A 22,670-nucleotide genomic window follows, 5' to 3' on the forward strand; every position below is an offset into this window, starting at 1 on the left:
CTTGTAGATAAGGTCCTGCCTTACTAACACAACTGCCACCCATCCTCCCTCATTAACATCATAGAGGCAGGTTTACAACATACAGGAAAATCACACAGTACCAGGAATCATGGCCCAGCCAAACTGATATACACATTTTTGGGGGGACATAATTCAAACCATGACAAAGCTTAATAATTCCTATAAAATTTTGCTTTTATTTTCTTTTAAAGTAAAATTAAATTTAATGCTCTATATTAACAAATGTTGTTGTTGTTGTTGTTAGGTGCTATGGAGTCGATTTTAACTCATAGTGACCTCATGTGACAGAGTAGAACTGGCCCATGGGGTTTTCTTAGCTGTAATCTATGAGTCGGAATTGACTCCACGGCAATGGATTTGGTTGGGTTTTTTTTGGGGGGGGGGCGGTAATCTTTATGGGAGCAGATCACCAGGTCTTTCTCCCAAGGAACCACCAACCTTGCGGTTAGCAGCCGAGCATTTAACCATTGGTAATACCTATAAGTCCATTTACATACAATAATCCCTGGATAATTCTCTCTTTGTTATAACCATATGAAAATGCCTAGGATGATGAGTATGTCATGTAAACAATGGTCATTTCTGGGTAGTGGAATTTAGGAGTGATTTATTTATGTTTCCATCTTTGTGCTTTCTGTATTATCTGAATTCCTTTTTATGATCACATATCATTCTTAGAAAAGCAAGAGTGATTATTTTGTCCTTATTGAAAGCATATAACTAAGTAAGTGGAAGTACATATATCTAGATACTAACAGTAGCAATTATTTTTTTCTTTACATTGCTCTGTATTTTTTTTATTTCCATTTTTTTAAAGTTTTTAGTTATAAATGAAGAACAACACTAAAACTGTACCCAAACCATCATTTTATGGAGTTTTATGTTACAGGGAAAGTATATTGAAGAGCATCCTAGTTTGTAATAAAACATCCAATAATCAAGGACGTTGTTGATTTGATTTGTGGAAGCAAGAACTTTGTATACTTTGTGATCTAAAGCAAATAAATAAATACACTAACTTCCGAGGAGGCCAGCTCATTCTTCAAATCTCTGGGAAAATCTCAGAGATACTGCACATTCAGCTTTGTAGACTCCAGTGGACAAGCAATAGCTAGGTAGACCAGGGTCACTAACATGTTCTTCTAGCAGTACTGGGTCCTATTCATAGTCTTGGGACTGCAATATTAATAAACACCACTGATGACTCAGAGAAAAGTAACAAATTGGCTGGTCACTCACTAAACAGAATATTGTTTTACTTTCTATGCATTCTGTCTTCCTCTCCCCCTTACACACACACACACACACACACACACACACACACACACACACAAAGACTGGCTGACAGAAAAATGGGATTCTAGTGATTTTACCAGGATATGCATGTGACAGTGCCTCATTAAAGAGGAAAAAATTAAATCCTTCCTCCCCCACCCCAAATTTTCAAGAGAAATTGCTATTCCCTGAGATGCTATGAATTTGGAGCTTTGCTGCTCCCTTTGAGAGGTATAGTTTTAACATTTGTGATTTATGTCCTCACTGCTTCCCTCTGTCTTCTCCCCTCCCTTTACTTGTACTGTCTATAAAAGAATGAATTAGGCTGATGCCTGGGCAGATCATGTGCTACTAAGATAAACTGAGCAGCAAGAGTTTTCTACCCTAAATGGTGGTGTATGAATGGTTTAGTGTGAACTGGATTCAGAAGGCTTTATTTGAAAGCCTTTCATTATTTTTGGGCTCCCCAGAATCTTCTCCAAATTTTTCTTTAGTTGTAAATACCATTCATTCACTCAACAAAAGTTTTTTAATTTTTAAGTATTTTTTCCCATACAAAAATTTATACATACATTATTATGTGACTCAAATTGCTCTCCCCATACTGTGACAGCATACTCCTCCTTTCCACCCCTGATTTCCCATGTCCATTCAGCCAGCTCCTAACACTCTCTGCCTTCCCATCTCACCTCCGGACAGAAGCTGCCCATTTAGTCTCTTGTATCTACTTGAGCTAACAGGCACACTCCTCACGAGTATCACTTTATGTCCCACAGTCCAGTCCAATCCCCATCTGAAGAGTTGGCCTCAGAAATTGTTTTAGTTCTAGGCTGATAGAGAATCTAGGGGCCATGCTTTCTGGGGTTCCTCCAGTCTCAGACCATTAAGTCTGGTCCTCTTACTAGAATTTGAGTTCTGCACCGCATCTTTCTCCTGCTCCACAGGGACTCTCTGTTTTGTTCCCCGTCAGTGCGGCCATTGGTGGTAGCTGGGCACCATCTAGTTCTTCTGGTCTCAGGCTGATGAAGTCTCTGGTTTATGTGGCCCTTTCTGTCTCTTGGGCTAATACTTTCCTTGTGTCTTCAGTGTTCTTCATTCTCCTTTACTCCAGTTGGTTGGTACCAATTGATGCCTGTGCTGCTTGGGAGTGTGATGTTCAGTGCACGGTGCAGGTAGGCAGGAAGGAGGGGGTAGATTTTGATGTGTGGAGCTAAGATGGGTATGGAAAAGATGAGAGAGGAGAGAGGAACAGAGCCAAAAACATACACACAAACAAAAAAGAGTGCTAAGGGAGCTTGCTATTGGAGTGGAGAGATGAGAAACTTGAGAAAAGGGGAAAAACAAAAATGAAAAAAAAAAGGGTAAAAGAAAAAAATGAATAAATCGAGAGAAGGAAATGAAGAAAGACAAAAAGGGAGTAAGAGAGAGAAGAAAAAACAAAGCAACAACAACAAAAAAACAAACAAACAAGAAAAAAGAAGTGCCCCAAGGATGTCCCTGTGTGTCTGCTCAGAGTAAGGGAGTAGCTTCCAAGCTGCGCAGTACTGCCTGGCTGGAAGGGGCTCCCAAGCCGAGAAAAGAAACAGAAAACAAATCAAAGCAAACAAACAAAAAAACCCCAGGGGTCCCACCAGTGTGGCGGGACAGGCCGGGAAGCAGTTTCACAGTTGAGCGGTGTTCTGCAGCCTTTCAAGAAGAAGCAAAGATGGCGCACGGAGCCAGGTATTTGAGAGAAAGGAGGCGGAGGTGGTGAGGGGTGAGGAAGAAATCTAAAGAAGCGGAAAAAAGCAACAGGCAACAGAAGGCACTCAGGGAGACAGCCAGTGCAGCGGGTGGAATCCAAGTGACACCGAGGTGAAGCTAGTGCTTTCTGGCGAAGAGACTGTGGCTGCAGAAAGCAAAAGAGGCTAAGTGGGGGCGAAGAAGGATGGGAGATGGGAAAGCCTATATCACTGGTTACTAGTTGTTCTGTCTGTTGCTGGAAGCTCTGTGAAGCTGCTTTTTCGTACCCCCTGTTCGCTGATGGATAGGAGTCCAAGATGGCAGCAGATCCATGCTGCGGTAGCTGATAGGGGACCTCGGCATGTATCTCTACTCACTGTCTGTTCTCAGTCAGTTTCTCATTCCATTCGGTGCTTGGCTGAGTTCTTTATCTCTTCATTTGATGCTTAGGGTTTCAGGATTGACGTGTGACTCTGTTTCACTTAGTTTTTCTGATCTTTGCTGTGGACAGACGGCGTGGTGCTTCTGACTATAGCGCCATGTTGCCCGGAAGTGCTGGTATTTTCTAGAGACTACTGTAAAAGGAATTGTTCTCTTAATTTCCTTTTCAGATTGTTCATTGCTGGTGTATAGAAACAACATATTTTTGTGTGTTGTGAGATACAGTGGAAAGCAAAATAAACAAATTGATTACAACATCAGTAATAGGTGGGAGTCCAACTATTTCATTTAAAGTAGACAAATGGGATAGTAGAAGTATAAGTAATAAAAAAGAAGCTTAAGATAATTATATAAAAGTAATCACTAATCATTGAGTTTATAAGAATATAAACATCATGAAAATAGAAAAAGAAATACGAAATCATTTTTAAAAAGCAAAGGAAAAAGACTACATTGTAATAAAAAAGCATACTAGATATAGTAAATGGAGCATAAGATAATATGAAATAGCTAAAACCAAATATAGCAGTCATATTAGTAAATACCAGCGGGCTTAATTCACTTTTTGAAAGTAAAAGATTTTCAGATTGGGTCACAGTGCACATTCCTACACCAAGTTGCTTACAGGAAATATACCTACCAAATGATTTTTAAAAATCTAAATATAAAACTATGGGCAAAGGTGTACCAGGATTTAAGCATAAAGGAAACGGGGATTGTTATGTATAACTAACAAGGTAGAATTAGGCTGCAGATTATTAAACAGGAAAAAACAATCACTCTTTAATGCTATAGGCTACCTTTCACAATGATAAAAGTTATGAATATCTGTATATGAAGTAACATGACAGCAACCTTCATAAAGCAGAAATTACAAGAGCTATAAGGAGAAACAGACCAAAGCAAACCAATAGTAATATTTTATGTGCCACTCTCAGCCTAATACACGTCAAATTGACAAAAAGTAGACAAATAGAAAAAAACAAATAGATGAGCCAAATAATGTAATAGAGAAATCAAATAGATACATATTGAAATTTATACTTTGATAATAGAGAACACTGTTATATAAAATATCATTTAGGTCAAGGTGGAGATCATATGTGTCTTTCCTTGATTTTTTTTTTTTTTTTTTTTTGCTTATCTCTATCAGTTGCTGAGAGAAGAGTGTTAATTCTGTTCATTTTTACTTCATATATTTGAGATTTACACTCATGATTGTTATGTCTTCCTAATGAATTGATCTTTTTATCATTATGAAATGTTCCTCTTTATCTTTGATACTACTCTGTTTTGAAGTGTTTCATCTGATATTTATAGCCATGTTAGCCTTCTTATGCTTACTGTTTTCCATCCATTTACTTTCAAATTATCTGTGTTTATATATTTAAAGTGGATTTCTCATAAACAGCATATAGTTGGGTCTTGCTTTTTATCCATTCTGACAATCTTTATCTTTCAGTTGGAGTCCTTAATCTATTAACATTAATGTACGTATTGGTGTAATTATTGATGTGGTTGGAATTCAATCTATCATTTATTTTTGTTTTCTGTTTGTCCCTTCTGATTTTTGTTTCTCTAGTCCTCCTTGTCAGCCTTCTTTTGTATTATTTGAACATTTTTCAGAATATTATTTTATCTCTTTACTTTTTAGCTATACCTGTTTATATTTTTAATGGTTGCTCTAGGGTTTACATTATGTATCTTTAATGTTCCACAGTCTACTTAGAATTAACATTGTACCACTTCATGTGAAATGTAGAAACCTTGCAACTGAATTATTCTTTTTACTTACCTCACTCCATCCTTTGTGCTGTAGTTGCCACAGGTATAACCCAACTATGTTATCATCCTCACAAGATAATGCTATAATTTTTCTTTAAATAGTCATAGATAAGTTAAAGAAATAACGAGGGGGAGTCCTCTGTATTTAACCAGATATTTACCATTTCTAGTGCTTTTCATTCATTCTTGAAGAATAGTTTCCACCTGGTATCATTTCTGTTCGCCTAAAGAACTTCCTTTAACTTTTCTTATAGTCCAGGTCTTAAGAAAAAAAAAACAAAAACCCAAACCCATTGCCGTTGAGTTGATTCCAACTCACAGCGACCCTACAGGAGAGTAGAATTGCCCCATAGGATTTCCAAGGAGTGCCTGGTGGATTCAAACTGCCAGCCTTTTGGTTAGCAGTCATAGCTCTTAACCACTATGCCACCAGGGTTTCCAGTCCAGGTCTACTGGTGATAAATTTTCTTGATTTTTTTTTTTTTCTGAAAATGTCTATTTCACCTTCATTCTTGAAATAATTCTTTTTGCTGGATAAAAAAAATTATGAGTGACAGTTTTCTTTTTCCTGTCAGTACTTTGAAGATGTTACTCACTGTCTTAAGATTATTCTGCTATTCCTTTGTAAATTATTAGATACTTAGCTTTAGCCTTCTTCATTTCTAACAGAAGCACTTAAGGCTATGGATTTCCCTTTAAGTGCTTGTTTGCCTAAGTTTTTCTATATAATATTTCATTATCATTTATTTCTAAGTATATTAAAGTTTATAATTTCTTCTTTGACTAGTGACTATTTAATTTCTAAATGCATAGGGATTTACTGTTTACCTTTTTGTCAAACTTAATTGCTTACTGACAGATTCATTATGGTATTCTTTAAAATTTATTGAGACTTACTTTTTGATTTACTACATAATATAATTTTGTAAGTATCCCATGTATACTTGAGAAGAATGTGTATTCTCTAAGGTTGAAGAGTTCTGCGTATCCAATAAACCTACCTTTGTAATTATGTTGTTTAAAACTTCTATTTTTTTACTTTTTAGCCTAGAAAAAACTCCGAGATACCTTTTGAAATTTCCCACTGCAGTAGTGCCTCATTATTTTTTAAAATTCTATCAAGTTTTGCATTATACATTTTGAGCCTATTTATTAATTACACGCAAACTGACAATTTTTGTATCTTTCTGGAGACTTGAACCCTTTATCATTTTATTACCTTTCCTATCCCTGCTAATGTTTTTTTTTAAGTCCATTTGTCTGATAATATAGCTACATGAGTTTAATTTTTAAAAACAAGTTTATTGAAGTATAATTTAAATATCATAAGCTTCATCCTTTTCAAGTGTACAAGTAAATGATTTTTAGTAAATTTGAAAAGTTGTGAAACCATCACCACGATCCAATCTGAGAACAATTGCTTCGTCCCAAAAAGATCCTTCATGCCCATTTGGAGTCACTCCTGTTCACAACTCTAGTCAGTCACTAATCTACTTTCTGTCTCTATAGATTTGTGTTTTCTGGACATTTCATATAAATGGTCATACAATATGGTATTTTTTTCTTATACTTAACAATGTTTTTGAAGTTCATCTTTGTTGTAATATGTGTCAGCACTTTATTCCTTTTTGTTACTGAATGCTATTCCACTTCATAGAAATACCACATTTTGTTCATTCATTCATCAGTTGACTGACATATGGATTGTTTTCTACTTTCAGGATGTAGTGAATAATGCTGCTATGAACTATGTGTAGAAGTTTTTCTGTGGACAGATGTTTTCATTTCTCTTGGGTAAATACCTAGAAATGGAATTTCTGGGTCATACGGCAATGGGTTTGGTTTTTTTTTAATGGCAAATTTATGTTTTATGTTTTAAGCAACTACCAAGCTTTTTTCCCAAAGTTCCTGTACTATTTTACATTCATCAGCAATGTCCTTGGCTTGTTTTTTATTACTATTTATTTGATATATTTTCTTCTATCCTTTTACTTTCAATGATTTTTGTTTTTATGATTTAGATGTGGCTTTTATAAATAATCTATAGCTGGATTTTACTTTTCCAGTCTAATGATTTGTCTTTTAACTGGTGACTTTAGTCCACTTACACGATTGTTTTTATAATAATGAGCTGTTACTACTGTCATTCTTTGAACTTTCTATTTGTCGTGTTTTTCCTGTGCTGCTTTTGTTTCCTTTCTTGACTTTTTAACCACTGCCTGAATTTTTTTCGTATTAAATTTCCTGACTCTCACCCGTAATCCACTTCTTTGACTGTTTTAGCAATTATACCCACTATTTCTCCTCCTTTACTGGTTATCACTGAGATTTGACTATAGTTACCAAATTCTAACATTAGTCAATATCTTGAATAATACAGAAAAACAAGGACTGCAATACTTTAATTCCTTTCTGATTTACATGATATTGATAATCAGTATTTCTGGCCTTAAAAAATATTAGAATGTTATATAGTATATATATTAAAAAAAAAAAATCATTGCCATCGAGTCCATTCTGACTCATAGTGACTCTACAGGACAGAGTACAACTGCCCATTGGGTTTCCAAGGAGCGGCTGGTGGATTCAAACTGCTGACCTTTTGGTTAGCAGCCAAGCTCTTAACCACTGTACCACCAAGCCTTCATATATTATATTCACTTATCTACCTATATGGTTAGCACATTTATTGTCTTTTTTGTCTTTAAACGTTTTATACTGAGTTATTTTATATGCTAAATTTAATTCCATTATCTGAAATCTATGAAGATCTAAATCTGTTAATTTTTCTGACTCTTAGTCATAGCGGCTTATGTGTTTGGTGATCTTTGATTGTGAACTCATATCCATTTCACTTTAATTTGTAGTAATACTGGGAACCTCTATCAGAAGTACTTTAACCAGACAGGAATTGTTTTTTTCCTGCCCAAGTTAAGAGACACTACTAACCTGGGACCATTTGATCCCCTGGCTTAATCAGAAATCTCAGGCTTAGTGCCTATAGTTGGCTTAATCAGAAGTATGAAGCTTAGTTCCTGTATCTTGAGAATTGCTCAGGGCTCAATCTCCTGAGGGTGATGGCTTCAAGAGTTTCTGCCTTTTCTTTCATATTTTCTAGCTGTTCAGGGTCCTTACTCCAGTTTCAACAAAGGGATTTTGTTTGTTTGGTTGATTCATTGGTTTGTTATTTTTTTGGATTGGAGATGTGATATCCTTGGGGATTTCCTTACTGTTTTAGCACCCAGTGATGCATTTTTAAGTATATTTTGTCAGCTATCTAGTTTGAAGTTCCCTTTGATATTTCATTATAATGTCTATCATTATCTTCCACCTAGAAAGAAGAGCATATCCTAACTTGTCCCCCTTAATTTTACTCTCTCCAAATTCAGTTTATCATATATATAGCTGCCAAATTGATGTAATAGTGAACATGTTAGACATGTTAAATTTGAGGTGCTTTGAAATATGAGTTAGGAGCTCAGGTGAGAAATGGATCCTAGAGATGTAGATATGAGTCATTTATATAAGTGATAATATCATGTGAGTGGATAAGATTATTGAGGAGATTGGAGTGAGTGAACAGAAATAGGAGAGGACCACAGAAGAACAACTTCAGGGATAGGCAGAGAAAAATGAAGTAGGAAAGGAAACTTAGAAGATGTAATCTAAGAAATTGGAAAACAAAGAAATGGTGTCTCCGAAGCCAAGGGAGGAGAGAGTTTCAAAGAGGAGCAGTTTTTACAGTCAGATGCAGCCAAAAGGGCACACACGATGAGAAGTTATGAAAGAAAAAATACCCCTAGGTTTTATCATTAGAAGATGGCTGATTATTATTACCAGAATGGTTTCAGTGGAGTGAGAAAAAATGCAAAATGGCAGCAAATGCATGAACAAGTAGTGTAATTTGCTAACTTCCTCCTCAGTACATCCCACCTCCACTGAATATATAATGAATCAGTTAGCTTCCTGGAGCAGGACACTCTTCACCCACAAAATAAACAAAATTGCCTTCTGATCTCCTGTAGCTGAGAGGGACTGGGGGCAGATACTAGAGATAGTAGTAACGAGTAACAGTCATCAAACAAAAAATGGAAACTGTGCATTTGCTTCAGGTTGTACATACATAATATTAACAAGCTTTGTTTGTTTGAATTTTATTGCAGCTATTTCACTAATAAAATTTATGAGATTTATTAATAATATTTCATACTTCTGTTATTTTTTGTTTCACATCTTTACTGTATTTTCTGCCACCATATTTCACTGTGTGCAATATGGGATAGAGAACAGAGAACAACTTGGTTATTAACCTGCTTCTTTTTCGAGTCAGAAAACATGATAGTTGTATCTATGTAAGTCTCAGCACTCAGACAAAATAAAAAGGACCTTTTATTTCAAAATCCTGTGCAACAGATATTTTCGTGACATGCTTTTTTCTCAGGATCTTAAACTTTGTGTAAGTGTTATTAATTGAAACTGCAGCTTATTCTCGTGTATCTTAAACTTTTACAAAGAAAAATCTAAAAATTATACTTTAGGGAAAGAGAGTACAATTGTGAAAAAGAGTAGAAAAGTAGTATTAAAAAAATTAAAAATCATTTATACTGTCATTTTATAACAGCCTAGGATTTTTTTTTTTCAAAATCACAGATAGATTTGTGTACTAATTTAACATTTGACTTCTCAACTTTTCCTAAGAAACACAGAAATATAATTATATGATCTTCTAATGACTATCGTCCTGCTGTCTTCCTCATACTTTGCCTTACAAAACACAGTAAAGTGAAAAGTTGTTAAAGAGGCACGTTCTAAGCTCTCATCTTCCACATTCAGCAGTATCTGTGCGGGGCCATGCTAGTCCTTGCTGGCTGTGCTTAGAGCCCCGTGTGCTCTGTGCCTTAGTTCCTCTGACGTGCAATGACATTTCTCATGTGCAAGACTGCAGCAGGCTAAATGACAGTTGCTTGAAAATATTTTTCCCATCAGAAGAGCAAAAACAATAACACATAAACACATTAAACAGCTATCTTCTTTTATGTAGTTTTGTTCACAACTAATATGTAACATTTCTTTTCTTCATTGTAGGTACCAGAGATTTGAAAAGGCATTTCTCTTAGCTGTTGACATTGGTGCTCGTGACCTGTTTATGGTGAGTCATTCCCAGAGATGATTTTGGGCCTTCATTTCTAAGGCTGAGTAAGTTGTCAGCTTTTGTGACCATTAAAAGGGATTAGTGTCATTTTCAGCCTTAAACGCATGGTAGGAAAGGCATTATTCCATCTTGGCTTGCAGCTTTGCCTTCATGAAACTGGTCAATAGCCATCTAGTATTTTTTGACTTGTTGACATTTTCCTTGCCAGAGCCCAAAGGATTTTTTATCTTTTCTAAGGAGAATTTATAATTCTTGAACTTTTCTTCTCATGTACCTTGATATGAGAGGATGACACCTTTCTATCTAATTAGCTTAAATGTCTTTCTAATCCATTCTCTGAAGCACCACTGCAGAAGCCAGGACAGGGCAAAACATATCTATAGATCTTGAATGTACTTAGTTTGTTCCTTAGATTTTAGTGAAAAGTAATAAATTACCAGTGTTCTCATATGTATTTTTAAGTGCAAAGTGGATCCAAGAAGTTACAAATTTTATGTACACTGTAGTCCTCTCATTAGTTACAGAAAAGTAAAATCGACCAGCTCCTTACAGATCTTACAGATCTTTGTCCTCTGCATCAAGTTCTTGTTTTATAAAATCTTGCACCACAATGTCACAGTGAGGTCAGATGAACAAAGGCAGGGTTCTTCCCGGTTTTCCTAGCGTATTCTGCTCCACGTCAGATTTCACTGTTGTCAAAGAAACAAGAGAGCAAAAGCTTCTTGAAAACAAGAAAAACTTCTGGGAGGGTCTTGTACCTGAATCTTTTGTACAATTAAGACATTTTGTAGTTTAAATTCAGCTTTGACATTTGTTAATATGGGTTCGTTACATTAAGTCATTTGCCTTTGGATTGAGTTTGATATTTAAATCCTAAATTTATATCACTCAATTAAATTGTGCTTTCAGTGATCATGAAAAAAATCTAATTTCTTTCGAAAGTGGGAACTTTTTGTTATTTGTCATTTGTTTTGTTATGCCTAGTTCAGCAGGCAGGTTAGTACATTGAAGGAAAGTTTTTATTATTTTCATAAAAATCTACACAGCTAGACATCATAATGTCAGAAATTTAAATTATATCACTTTTTAGATTTTTAACCCACTGACTTTCCCTCCTTATCTCCACCTTCTCATCTCTGCTGCTTACCTACTCCAGTAAAGGATGATTTTCTTTATATTTCTTTATTTTTTATAAGTCTATAGTTAACAATCTTTTTCCCAGCCAAGATAAAAATTAAAGAAATCAGTATGTGAATGTTCGGTGCCTGGCAAACCTCCTCTCTCAAGGTATTATATTGATCTATAATTTCTAGTGATTTGATTATTAATTAATGATACTGAATGATCAAAGACAACTTCTAAACTCTTTTAAATCATATCTCCTTCAGCATTTAGCCTCAGTTTAGCCAGTAACAATATAACGAAAGTCTCTATGTTAGTTGAAATTTCTTCAATCCAAATAGCCTTTCTACTGAAAGGTTAGCTCTAACCTCAACCCTAACCCATGAGGATTTTTACATGTAAAAGAGAAAAACCTAAAATAAGGGAAGGAAAGGAATTGTTTTTTTTATTTGCAAAAGTAAACAGTCATTATTCAGAACTCTGCACCCTTACTCTTCACATAAAAAAAAATGCTTATAGCCCAAGACCTGCCTTAAACGCCCCCGCCAAAAAAAAAAGCAAACTCACTGCTGTCTAGTTGATTCCGACTCATAGTGACCCTATAGGACAGAGTAGAACTGTCCCATTGGGTTTCCAAGGCTGTAATCTTTATGAAAGCACACTGCCACATCTTTCTCCCACGGGGCCACTGGTGGTTTCCAACCACTGACCTTTCAGCTTAACCACTGTGCCACCAGGGCTCCGGATCTGCCTTAAGGAAGCCCAAAATATAAAGAACATTAAGGCCTCAAAGCAAAGTTTTATTTAAGCTCACGAACCTACTACGTAAATTTGAAATTCCATGTTGAAATTGTCTAAAAAAAGAAATTAGGTTTTCTAATAGATCAATTTTTACTATTTAAATTATCATCTAGACATAGGTCTGTAGCCTATATACTGAGAAATGTTAGCTCCTTTGAATTTAAAAGTTTTTTTTTAAAAAAACACGATTATTCCTACTGTGACTTTTTTTTTACCCCCAAGATATCTCTTTCTAAAAGACTAAAAATAATACCATTTGAGTCACAAAGGAATTACAAAAACAGTGTGTCAGTTAACCTTAAAATAATCTCTTTTGTATTAGCATCAATCACTGGTAGAGAGATACAAGGCATATAGGACAACACCAGCAGGTTTCAATATTAAAAAGTGAATATAAAGGTGTGGACTCTGAAGCCAGGCTGACTTGATGCAAATCCAAACGCTTTCTTATTAGCTGTGTGATTTTGTATAATTTATCTAACTCTGTTTACCTCCATTTTATTACTTGTATCCAAAACCAAACCTGTTGCTAGTGAGTCGATTCCAACTCATAGTGACACTATAGGACAGAGCAGAACTGTCCCATAGGGTTTCCAAGGAGCAGCTAGTAGATTCGAATGGCCAGCCTTTAGGTTAGCAGCCAAGCTTTTAAACACTGCACCACCAGGGCTCCAGTAGCTGTACAGTATGTTTTAAAATCAGGAACTATGAGTCCTCCCCTACTTTGTTCTTCTCTGTTATGGCTTGGGTCAGGCATATCTTAGTCCTCAAAGTGACATCGTTGCTTTTCAACACTTTAAAGAGGTCTTTAGCGGCAGATTTGCCCAATGCAATGCATTGTTTGATTTCTTGACTGCTGCTTCTGTGGGTGTTGATTGTAGATCCAAGTAAAAGGAAATCCTTGACAACTTCAATCTTTTCTCCATTTATCATGTTGTTGCTTATTAGTCCAATTGTAAGGATTTTTGTATTGTTTATGTTGAGTTGTCATCCATACTGAAGACTGTGGTCTTTGATCTTCATCAGTAAGTCCTTCAAGTCTTCTTTGCTTTTAGCAAGCAAGGTTGTATCATCTGCATATCGCAGGTTGTTAATGTGTCTTCTACCAATCCTGATGCCGCATTCTTCTTCATATAGTCCAGCTTCTCAGATTATTTGCTCAACATACAGATTGAATAAGTATGGTGAAAGGATACAACCCTGACACACACCTTTCCTGACTTTAAACCACACAGTATCCCCTTGTTCTGTTGGAACGACTATCTCTTGATCTATGTACAGGTTCCACATGAGCACAATTAAGTTGTTCTGGAAGTCTCATTCTTTGCAATGTTATCCATAATTAGTGATGATCCACATAGTCGATTGCCTTTGCATACTCAGTAAAACACAGGTAAACATCTTTCTGGTATTCTCTGCTTTCAACCAAGATCTATCTGACATCAGCAGTGATATCCCTCATTTCACATCCTCTTTTGAATCAGCTTGAATTTCTCCAGTTCCTTGTTGATGTACTGTTGCACCCACTTTTGAATGATCTTCAGCAAAATTTTACTTGTGTGTGATATTAATGATATTGTTTCATAATTTCTGCATTCTGTTGGATCAGCTTTCTTTGGAATGGGCACAAATATGGGTCTTCTTTCAGTAGGTTGACCAGGTAGACCATCTTAATCCATTCTGTGTTTGAGTTTATTTGAAGCTGAGTTTCAGTCTGAGATGTAGTTAACTTCCAGTTTACACTTATTTCAAGAGCATAGCCCCTCTGGAGTCCCAGATGAAAGATCTTTCTCCTCAGCCGCCCTTGAAGTAAATCTTTGTGCTCTTAGCCCAAAGAATCTACCTAAAGCTTTGTGTATCTTCTCAACTAATCAAACACTACTTTTTGCTAAGTTTCTCAGCCTCTTGGTGACCTATTAGAAATTGGCAAATGTTTTGAAAAGTGGTACCAAAGGCCAGGCTTTCTTCTCTGGGCTTCGCTTTTGTCTAGGATCTTGGTCTCTTAAATACTCCCTGCCTATGAGCTCGCCAATATCTTCAAACAGATTTTCTAAATTAAAAAAATTTTTATTGTTTCACAACAAATCTTTAAGGCTTTAATTTTATGATTATGAAAAAATAAGGCACTACTACAGTTTTTCTTTATTAAATTTCACCACTGTTGATAATGATTTTTTCTTTTAAAAAAAAGTACAACTATCAAAACAAAAATTAGAGTAACATTGCCATTCTGATGATTGTATATACACAGTACCTCATACATACTTTACAAACAAATTAAATGGAGATAAAGTTAAAATCATAAAAGACTCAAATAACCTCTCAAAATTCACTGGATATGCTTAACAGTAGATTGCATATTATACAATATAACTTGAAGACAGATAAATAGAAATTATCCAATCTGAAGAACAAAAAGGAAAATTACTGTAAAAAAATGAACAGAGTCTCAGTGACTTGTGGGCCAAAATACGTGAAATTGGAACTTAGTTGAAAATTATTCATCTACAGATCCAAGAAGGACAGCTAACTCCAAATAGAAAAAAGGTCTACTCACACCACATCCAGGCATACCATAGTCAAAGTACTGAAAGTCAAAGATGAAGAAAAAATCTTAAAAATATTCAGAAAAGAAAAGCATATTGCATAAGAGGATCAACAACAGATATAAATTGCAGTGGTTAAGAGCTCAGGCTGCTAACCAAAAGGTCAGCAGTTCAAATCCACCAGCCACTCCTTGGAAACCCTATGGAGCAGTTCTACTCAGTCCTATAGGGTCACTATGAGTCAGAATCGACTTGACAGCAATGGGTTTGAGTTGGTTTGGGTTCTCATCAGGGAGAAAAAAAAAACTAGAAGATAATGGAACAATATCTTTGATGTACTGAAAAAATCAAAACTTCCAATATAAAATTCCATGTCCAGAGAAAATTATCTTTAAAAGGAGAGTGAAATAAAGACATTTTTGAATAAATGAAAGTGGAGAAAACTCAACACCAGCTGATGGACTACAAGAAAAGTTAAAGGAAGTTCTTCAGTCAGAAGGAAAATGATATCAGATGGAAACTTGAATCTACACAAAGGAATGAGTGTTCCAGAAATGGTAATCAGATGGGTTAATAAAGAAGCCTTTTTCCCTTTTTAAATATATTTAAAAGATAATTCTTTAAAGCAAAAATAATAACAATGCACTGTGGTATTTATATACATATAGAAGTAAAATGAATGACAGTAACAATACAGGAGTGAGTAAATGGAATCGTACTGTTGTAAGGTTCAGACCTTTTTACCTCAAGTAGTACAATATTAATTTTAAGCAGATTGTGATAAATTAAGATTACATATTATAGTGCCTAGAGGAACTTCTAAAAAAATAGAAAGATATATACCTTAAAAAAAAAAGTCAATAGGAAAAGAAGATTAAAAATTCTCAAAAAGAAGGTAGCCAAGGAGGCAAATAGAAAACAAATAGAAAGATAGTATACTTAATTCCAACAATAAAAATAATCACATTAAATTCAGATTGACTGTTAGTGAAGAATATTGAATATATCATGGACTGCCAGAAGAATAAACAAATCAATCTTAGAAGAAATAAAATCAGAACGCTCCTTAGAAGCAAGGATGGTGAAATTTTGTCTTCCTTACTTTGAACATGTCATCAGAAAACACCAATTGCTAGAAAAGGACATCATGTTTGGTAAAGTATAAGGGTCAGCAAAAAATAAGGGAAACCCTTAATTAGATGAATTGACTCAGTAGACACAACAATGGGTTTAAACATATCAAAGATCATGAAGATGGCTCAGGACAGGGCAACATTTCATTCTGTTATACACAAGGTCACCGTGAGTGGGAGCCAACTCCATGGCAACTAATAACAGTAATAAACATTCCAATTAAAAAGCAGAGATTAGATTTTTTTTTTTAAGCCAGAGATTATCAGACTGGATTAAAAAGCAAGACCTGATTATATTTTCTCTACAAGAGAAACACTTTGATTATAAAGAAACAAATAGATTGAAAATAAGAAGATGGGTAAAGATATACTATGCAAACAGATAAGCAGCCTGCAAGACAAAGGAGTATTACCAGAGATAGAGACAGTCACAGTGATAAAGTCAAGTAAGAAGATATAACAATCCTAAATGCTTATGTTCAAGATAACAGAGCTTCAAATACAAGAAGGAAAAGCTGACAAGCCTCTAAAGAGAAATTGACAAATCTAGTAATTCAACAGAATAAGTAATTAAAAATATCCACAAAAATACAGAATATGTGAACTTATCAACCAACTTGACCTAAATGACATTTATTGAACCTATAACCAATAACTGCAAAATCCACATTCTTTTCAAATGCACATGAAATAGTCACTAAACATAGACCATATTCTGGTCCACAAAATTAAAGTTCAATATATTTCAGAAGATTGAAACATGACCCCAAAGGAATTAAATTACAAGTCGATATCATTCAGATATCTAGAAGGTTCTCAAATATTTGAAAATTAAACAACCCCTTTCTAAAAATTCTATGGGTCAAAGAAGGAGTCACAAGAGAAATTAGGAAATATTTTAATTGAATTACAATGAAAAAGCAATATATTAAAATTTGTGGAACAATTATAACCCATTGAATAAAATAATATTCCATGAATCCTTACTCATACAAGTTACTAGTGTATTTTGGGACCTTATTTTGTTTTTGAAAATTCAGGTAAACTCTCCAACCTAATTATTACTGTGGCATAAAGGCTACTCATTTGCCACGCAGAATTGCTTCTCTGGCCCCAAGTTCGATGGCGTAAGAAGGAGTATGCCTCTGAACACTCTCATGTTGGCATTTCTAATTACCTTGGCCATCGGCACAGGGCCAATTGGAATGTCAACTTTGCCATCTGATGATGCTATAAAAAGACTTATAACTGCTGCTGTCCAGCCATCTGTGTCTTCTCTTGGCATGATTCTTTTGGGTAGTTTGTCTTTCACTGGCATGATTTTTGTAGAGGAGCTTACACATCTGCCACTCCTAGGCACTGGATTGGTGATCAAGTTGACACAGAATTGCTTCCTTGGCCCTGTTTTTATATAGAGGAGATTTATACCTGCTAGCTTCAGAAATAAGACTTATCATTTATTATATACATTTAAATCATAATATTAAATACTATGAATATAGTATTCTCAAGCCCCTATTAACTCAAACCCAGCTTGGACCTCAAGTTTAAATTCTTCACTCAAAGAAGAATTAACTTCTAAATGAGAAGATATCAGATGGAAACTTAAATCTACACAAATGAAATGTGCCTCTTCTGTTCTAAGAAATACAACAACCTCTCCCTCCTGTGCCAAATCTGTATAAATAATGGAAGGAGTCTCTGTGTTTATAATTATAAAGGGACTTCAAAATAAGGAGAATACTTCATGGACCAGAAACTGTGAGAAATCCACTGAAAACTACAAAACAAAAGAATCAGATTGAAGGAGGAATGTAGAAACCAAAATGTTTAGAGGAGAAGACATCTCTCAAAGTTGAGAGCATGATCAGAAGTTTCCCATTCCCTGAGGAAGGGGATACTAGGAATGAGGTGGTGTTCCTAGACAAGCAAGGGTGAATAACTGGGGTGCTCCAGCAGGAGAAATAAGGTGGCTGAGTGGGGGAAAAGTGAGATTGTGTAGACACTGATTAAGACTTACCTATTATTATAAAAATAAATTGATGTGAGTGTGTTAAGAATTTAAGGATACTGATCATAGGAATGGGTGTTATAACTTTGAATCAATAAATAGAAAAAACACAACAAAGAACACTTGAAAAATAAAAATATAAGGAAAAGTAAATAATTAAGTTTATAGTAATTGGAAAACACAAAATGAGCTGGCTGGAATAAATCTAAACATCAGTAAGTAAAATAGATGTGAATGAATTAAATTTACTCAGTGAAAAGCAGAGACCATAAGATTGTTTTTTTTTAAATATCCAGCTATATGTGGCATATAAAACACATTCCAAACCCAAAATGACATAGGAAGGTTCAAAAGTGGTTAGAAAAAGATATACAAACAAATGCTACCAGAATTTTTTAAAACAAAAGGATTTAAAGGAAAAAAGAGGATGTGGTACTTTAAAAATATGTCCACAAATTCTTTGACATTTCTCTCTTTAAAAGATGGTGCCTCCAAAAAAGAGAACTTCCAAGAGGAAATAACCATATCAATACCATTTACAGTAGTTCCCAAGAAGATAAAATACTTAGGAATAAATCTAACCAGAGATGTAAAAGACCTATACAATGAAAACTACAAGACACTACTGCAACAAACCAAAAGAGACCTCCATCAGTGGAAAAACATACCTTGCTCATGGATAGGAAGACTCAACATGGTGAAAATGTCAATTCTACCCAAAGCCATCTACAGATACAATGCAATCTCAATCCAAATTCCAACGGCATTTTTTAATGAGAGGAGAAACAAATCACCAACTTCATATAGAAAGTGAAGAGGCCTTAGATAAGTAAAGTGTTACCGAAGAAGAACAACAAAGTGGGAGGCCTCACACTACCTGATTTTAGAACCTATTATACCGCCACGGTAGTCAAAACAGCCTGGAACTGGTACAACAACAGATACATAGACCAATGGAACAGAATTGAGAATCCGGACATAAATTCATCCACCTATGAGCAGCTGGCCTAAAGTCTGTTAATTGGGGAAAAGACAGTCTCTTTAACAAATGGTGCTAGCAGAACTGGATATCCATCTGCAAAAAACTGAAACAAGACCCACACCTCACACCATGCACAAAAACTAACTCAAAATGGATCAAAGATCTAAATATAAAATAAAAAATGATAAAGATCATGGAAGAAAAAATAGGGACAACGTTAGGGGCCCTAATACATGTCATAAACAGAATACGAACCACAAGTAACAATGCATAAACATCAGAAAAGAAACTAGATAACTTACGCTCATCAAAAGCCTTCACCAAAAGAGTCAAAAGACAACCTACAGACTGGGAAAAAATTTTTGGCTACGACAAATCTGATCAGCGTCTAATCTCTAAAATATACAAGATACAGTAAAACCTCAACAACAAATTGACAACCCAGTTTAAAAATGGGCAAAGGATATGACCAGGCACTTCACCAAAGAAGACAGTCAGGTGGCTAACAGACAAATGAGGAAATGCTCACAATCATTAGCCATTAGAGAAATGCAAATCAAAACTATAATCAGATTTCATCTCACCCCAACAAGGCTAGCATTAATCCAAAAAAACACAAAATAATAAATGTTGGAGAAGTTGTGGAGAGACTGGAACACTTATACACTGTTGGTGGGAATGTAAAATAGTACAACCACTTTGGAAATCGATTTGGTGCTTCCTTAAAAAGCTAGAAAAAGAAGTTCCATACAATCCAGCAATCCCACTCCTTGGAATATATCCTAGAGAATTAAGAGCCATCACACAAATAGCCGTGACACCCATGTTCATTGCAGCACTGTTCAGGATAGCAAAAAGATGGAAACAACCTAGGTGCCTATCAGCGGACAAATGGATAAACAAATTATGGTATATTCACACAACTGAATACTATGCAACGATAAAGAACAATGATGAATCTGTGAAATATGGAAGAATCCGGAAGGTATTATGCTGAGTAAACTTAGTCAGCCACATAAGGACAAAAATTATATAAGACCACTATTACAAGAACCCAAGAAAAGTTTTAAACACAGAAGACAACATTCTTTGATGGTTACGAGGGTGGGGAGGGAGGGAGAGGGTAACTTGATAGTAGACAAGAATTATCTTAGGTGAAGGGAAGGACGGCACACACTACAGAGGAAGTCAGCACAACTGGACTAAACCAAAGCTAAGAAGTTTCCTGAATACAACCAAACACTTCGAGGGACAGAGTAGCAGGGGCAGGGGTCTGGGTACCATGCTTTCAGGGGACATCTAGGTCAACTGGCATAACAAAGTTTTTAGGAAAATGTTCTGTATCCCACTTTGGTGAGTGGCATCTGGGGTCTTAAAAGCTAGCGAGTGGCCATCTAAGATGCATCAGTTGGTCCCAACCCACCTGGAGTAAAGGAAAATGAAGAACACCAAAGTCACAAGGAAAGTATTAGCCCAAGAGGCAGAAAGGGCACATAAACCAGAGACTTCATCAGCCTGAGACCGTAAGAACTAGATGGTGCCCAGCTACCACCAATGACCGGCCTGACAGGGAACACAAGGGGAGTTCCTGATGGAGCAGGAGAAAAGTGGGGTGCAGAACTCAAATTTTAGTAAAAAGACCAGACTTAATAGTCTGAGACTGGAGGATCCCCAGAAATCATGGCCCCTGGACTCTCTGTCAACCCAGGACTAAAACCATTCCCAAGGCCAACTCTTCAGACAAAGATCAGACTGGACTTGGGACATAAAATGATACTTGTGAAGAGTGTGCTTCTTAGCTCAGGTAGATACATGAGACTAAATGGGCAGCTCTTGTCTGGAGGTGAGATGAGAAGGCAGAGAGGGTCAGGAGCTGGCTGAATGGACACGGGAAATCTGGTGGAAAGGAGTGCGCTGTCACAGTACAGGGAGAGCAATTAGGGCCACATAACAATGTATGTATAAATTTTTGCATGAGAGACTAACTTGAATTGTAAACTTTCACTCAAAGTACAACAATAAAATGAACCCTTATATTATGGAGAAACATACTAAAGGATTTATGGGTAAAATAATATGATTCTTCAATATAATCCAAAATGGGAAGTACGGTGTTTGGAGGTATAAATGTGTTTGGTCGTTTATTGATAATTGTCAAAGCTAGGTGATGGGCATATGGTGATTTATTATTTTATTCTCTCTACTCTTTTATCCAGGATAAAAAGTAAAATAAATTTAAAAATTAATAGTATATTTCCATTAAAAAACAAACTTCCTTTGTGTGTAGTTATAGCCTCCTTTTCAATCTTAACAGTAATCTCTTTTTTTGTCTTGATCATATTTGCCAAACTCTTGTCTGACAGATATTTTCTATAAGCTCATTTTGATTTTACTGAAAAATTCTCCTTTTTAAAAATGTACTTCACCAATTTGTTCTATCTTTATTAATTCCATTCCTTCTACATCCTTTGCATGAATGGATTTAAGGATAAGAAATTTCTTTTGAGTTACTGCTTTGGTTGCAAGCTACAAATCTCGATATACAACATTTTAATTGCTTTTTTTAGCTTATTTTTAATTCTGTTATATGGAAGTCACTGGTTTATGATAACAGTCTTCTTTCAGTTTGTTGAAATTTCCTTGGTGGCTTACATATGGTCATTATTTACAATGGTTTTTATGAGTTTGTTAATGATGTGCATTTTCTATTATCAAAATGTAAACTCTTATGATATAAATATATCTCTATTAGCTAAAAATTCCTAATCATTTTATGCAAATCCTCAATATTCTTTTTTTTTTTTTTTTTTCCTTTTTGGTATACAGTTTTCTGAAAAAAAAATGTTACACTCCTGCAGTATGACTGTAGATTTTTCAATTTTTCCTTGAAGGTCTTTAATTTATAAAATATATTTTGGAGCTGTGAGGTTAGATGAATAGTGCTATGTATGCTTGATGGATTATTTATGATTAACTATATCATTATGAAATACCTTTCTGTATTAGTTATCTGTTGCTATATAACAACTTATCTACAAATTTAGATGCTTCAAACAATCAACATTATCTCATACAGTTTCTGATAAGGTCAGGAATCCAGGAGGGCTTACGTGGGTGATTCTGACTCAGGGTCTCTCATGAGTTTGCAGTCAAGATGTTGGCCAGGACTGCGGTCATCTGAAGGTTTGACTGGGGCTGGGGGATCTGCTTCTAGATGGCTTATTCATATGGCTGTTATCTTAAGGCCCTACTGCCTTCTGGCTGTTGGCAGGAAGCCTCTGTTATTCACTCTGTAGACCTCTCCATAGGATTGCTTGAATATTCTCATGACATGGCAGATAACTTCCAATACAGCAAGTGATCAGAGAGAGAGGGCCAAGGATGAAGCCGTTTAACACCTATTATGACTTGGTTTCAGAAGTCACACACCATTACTTCCATCAGGTTCTATTCATTAGAACTGATTCACTAAGTCTAGTCTACATTCAAGGGGATGGGAAGATGAGGCACCATCTTTTTTTTTAAATTATTGTGCTTTAAGTGAAAGTATACAATTCAAGTTAGTCTCTTATACAAAAATTTATACATAAACACTGTTTTGTGACCCTACTTGCTCTCGCTGTACTGTGACAGCACACACTTCCTTTCCACCCCAGATTTCCCATGTCCATTCAACCAG

The 22,670-nt window shown here is 35.5% G+C and overlaps 1 protein-coding gene across 1 annotated transcript in view; it reads left to right on the forward strand.

The window, feature by feature from the left end:
- WDPCP (WD repeat containing planar cell polarity effector) overlaps window positions 1-22,670 on the forward strand; it is a 294,162-nt gene that overhangs the window by 157,782 nt on the left and 113,710 nt on the right. Inside the window, exon 15 of the mRNA XM_012555700.2 lies at window positions 10,330-10,393. Coding sequence (XP_012411154.2) covers window positions 10,330-10,393 — 64 coding nt within the window. The remainder of the gene's footprint in view (window positions 1-10,329; window positions 10,394-22,670) is intronic.

The sequence above is a fragment of the Trichechus manatus genome, unplaced genomic scaffold (assembly GCF_000243295.1).
Source record: "Trichechus manatus latirostris isolate Lorelei unplaced genomic scaffold, TriManLat1.0 scaffold00004, whole genome shotgun sequence".
In the NCBI taxonomy this organism is placed as follows: Eukaryota; Metazoa; Chordata; class Mammalia; order Sirenia; family Trichechidae; genus Trichechus; species Trichechus manatus.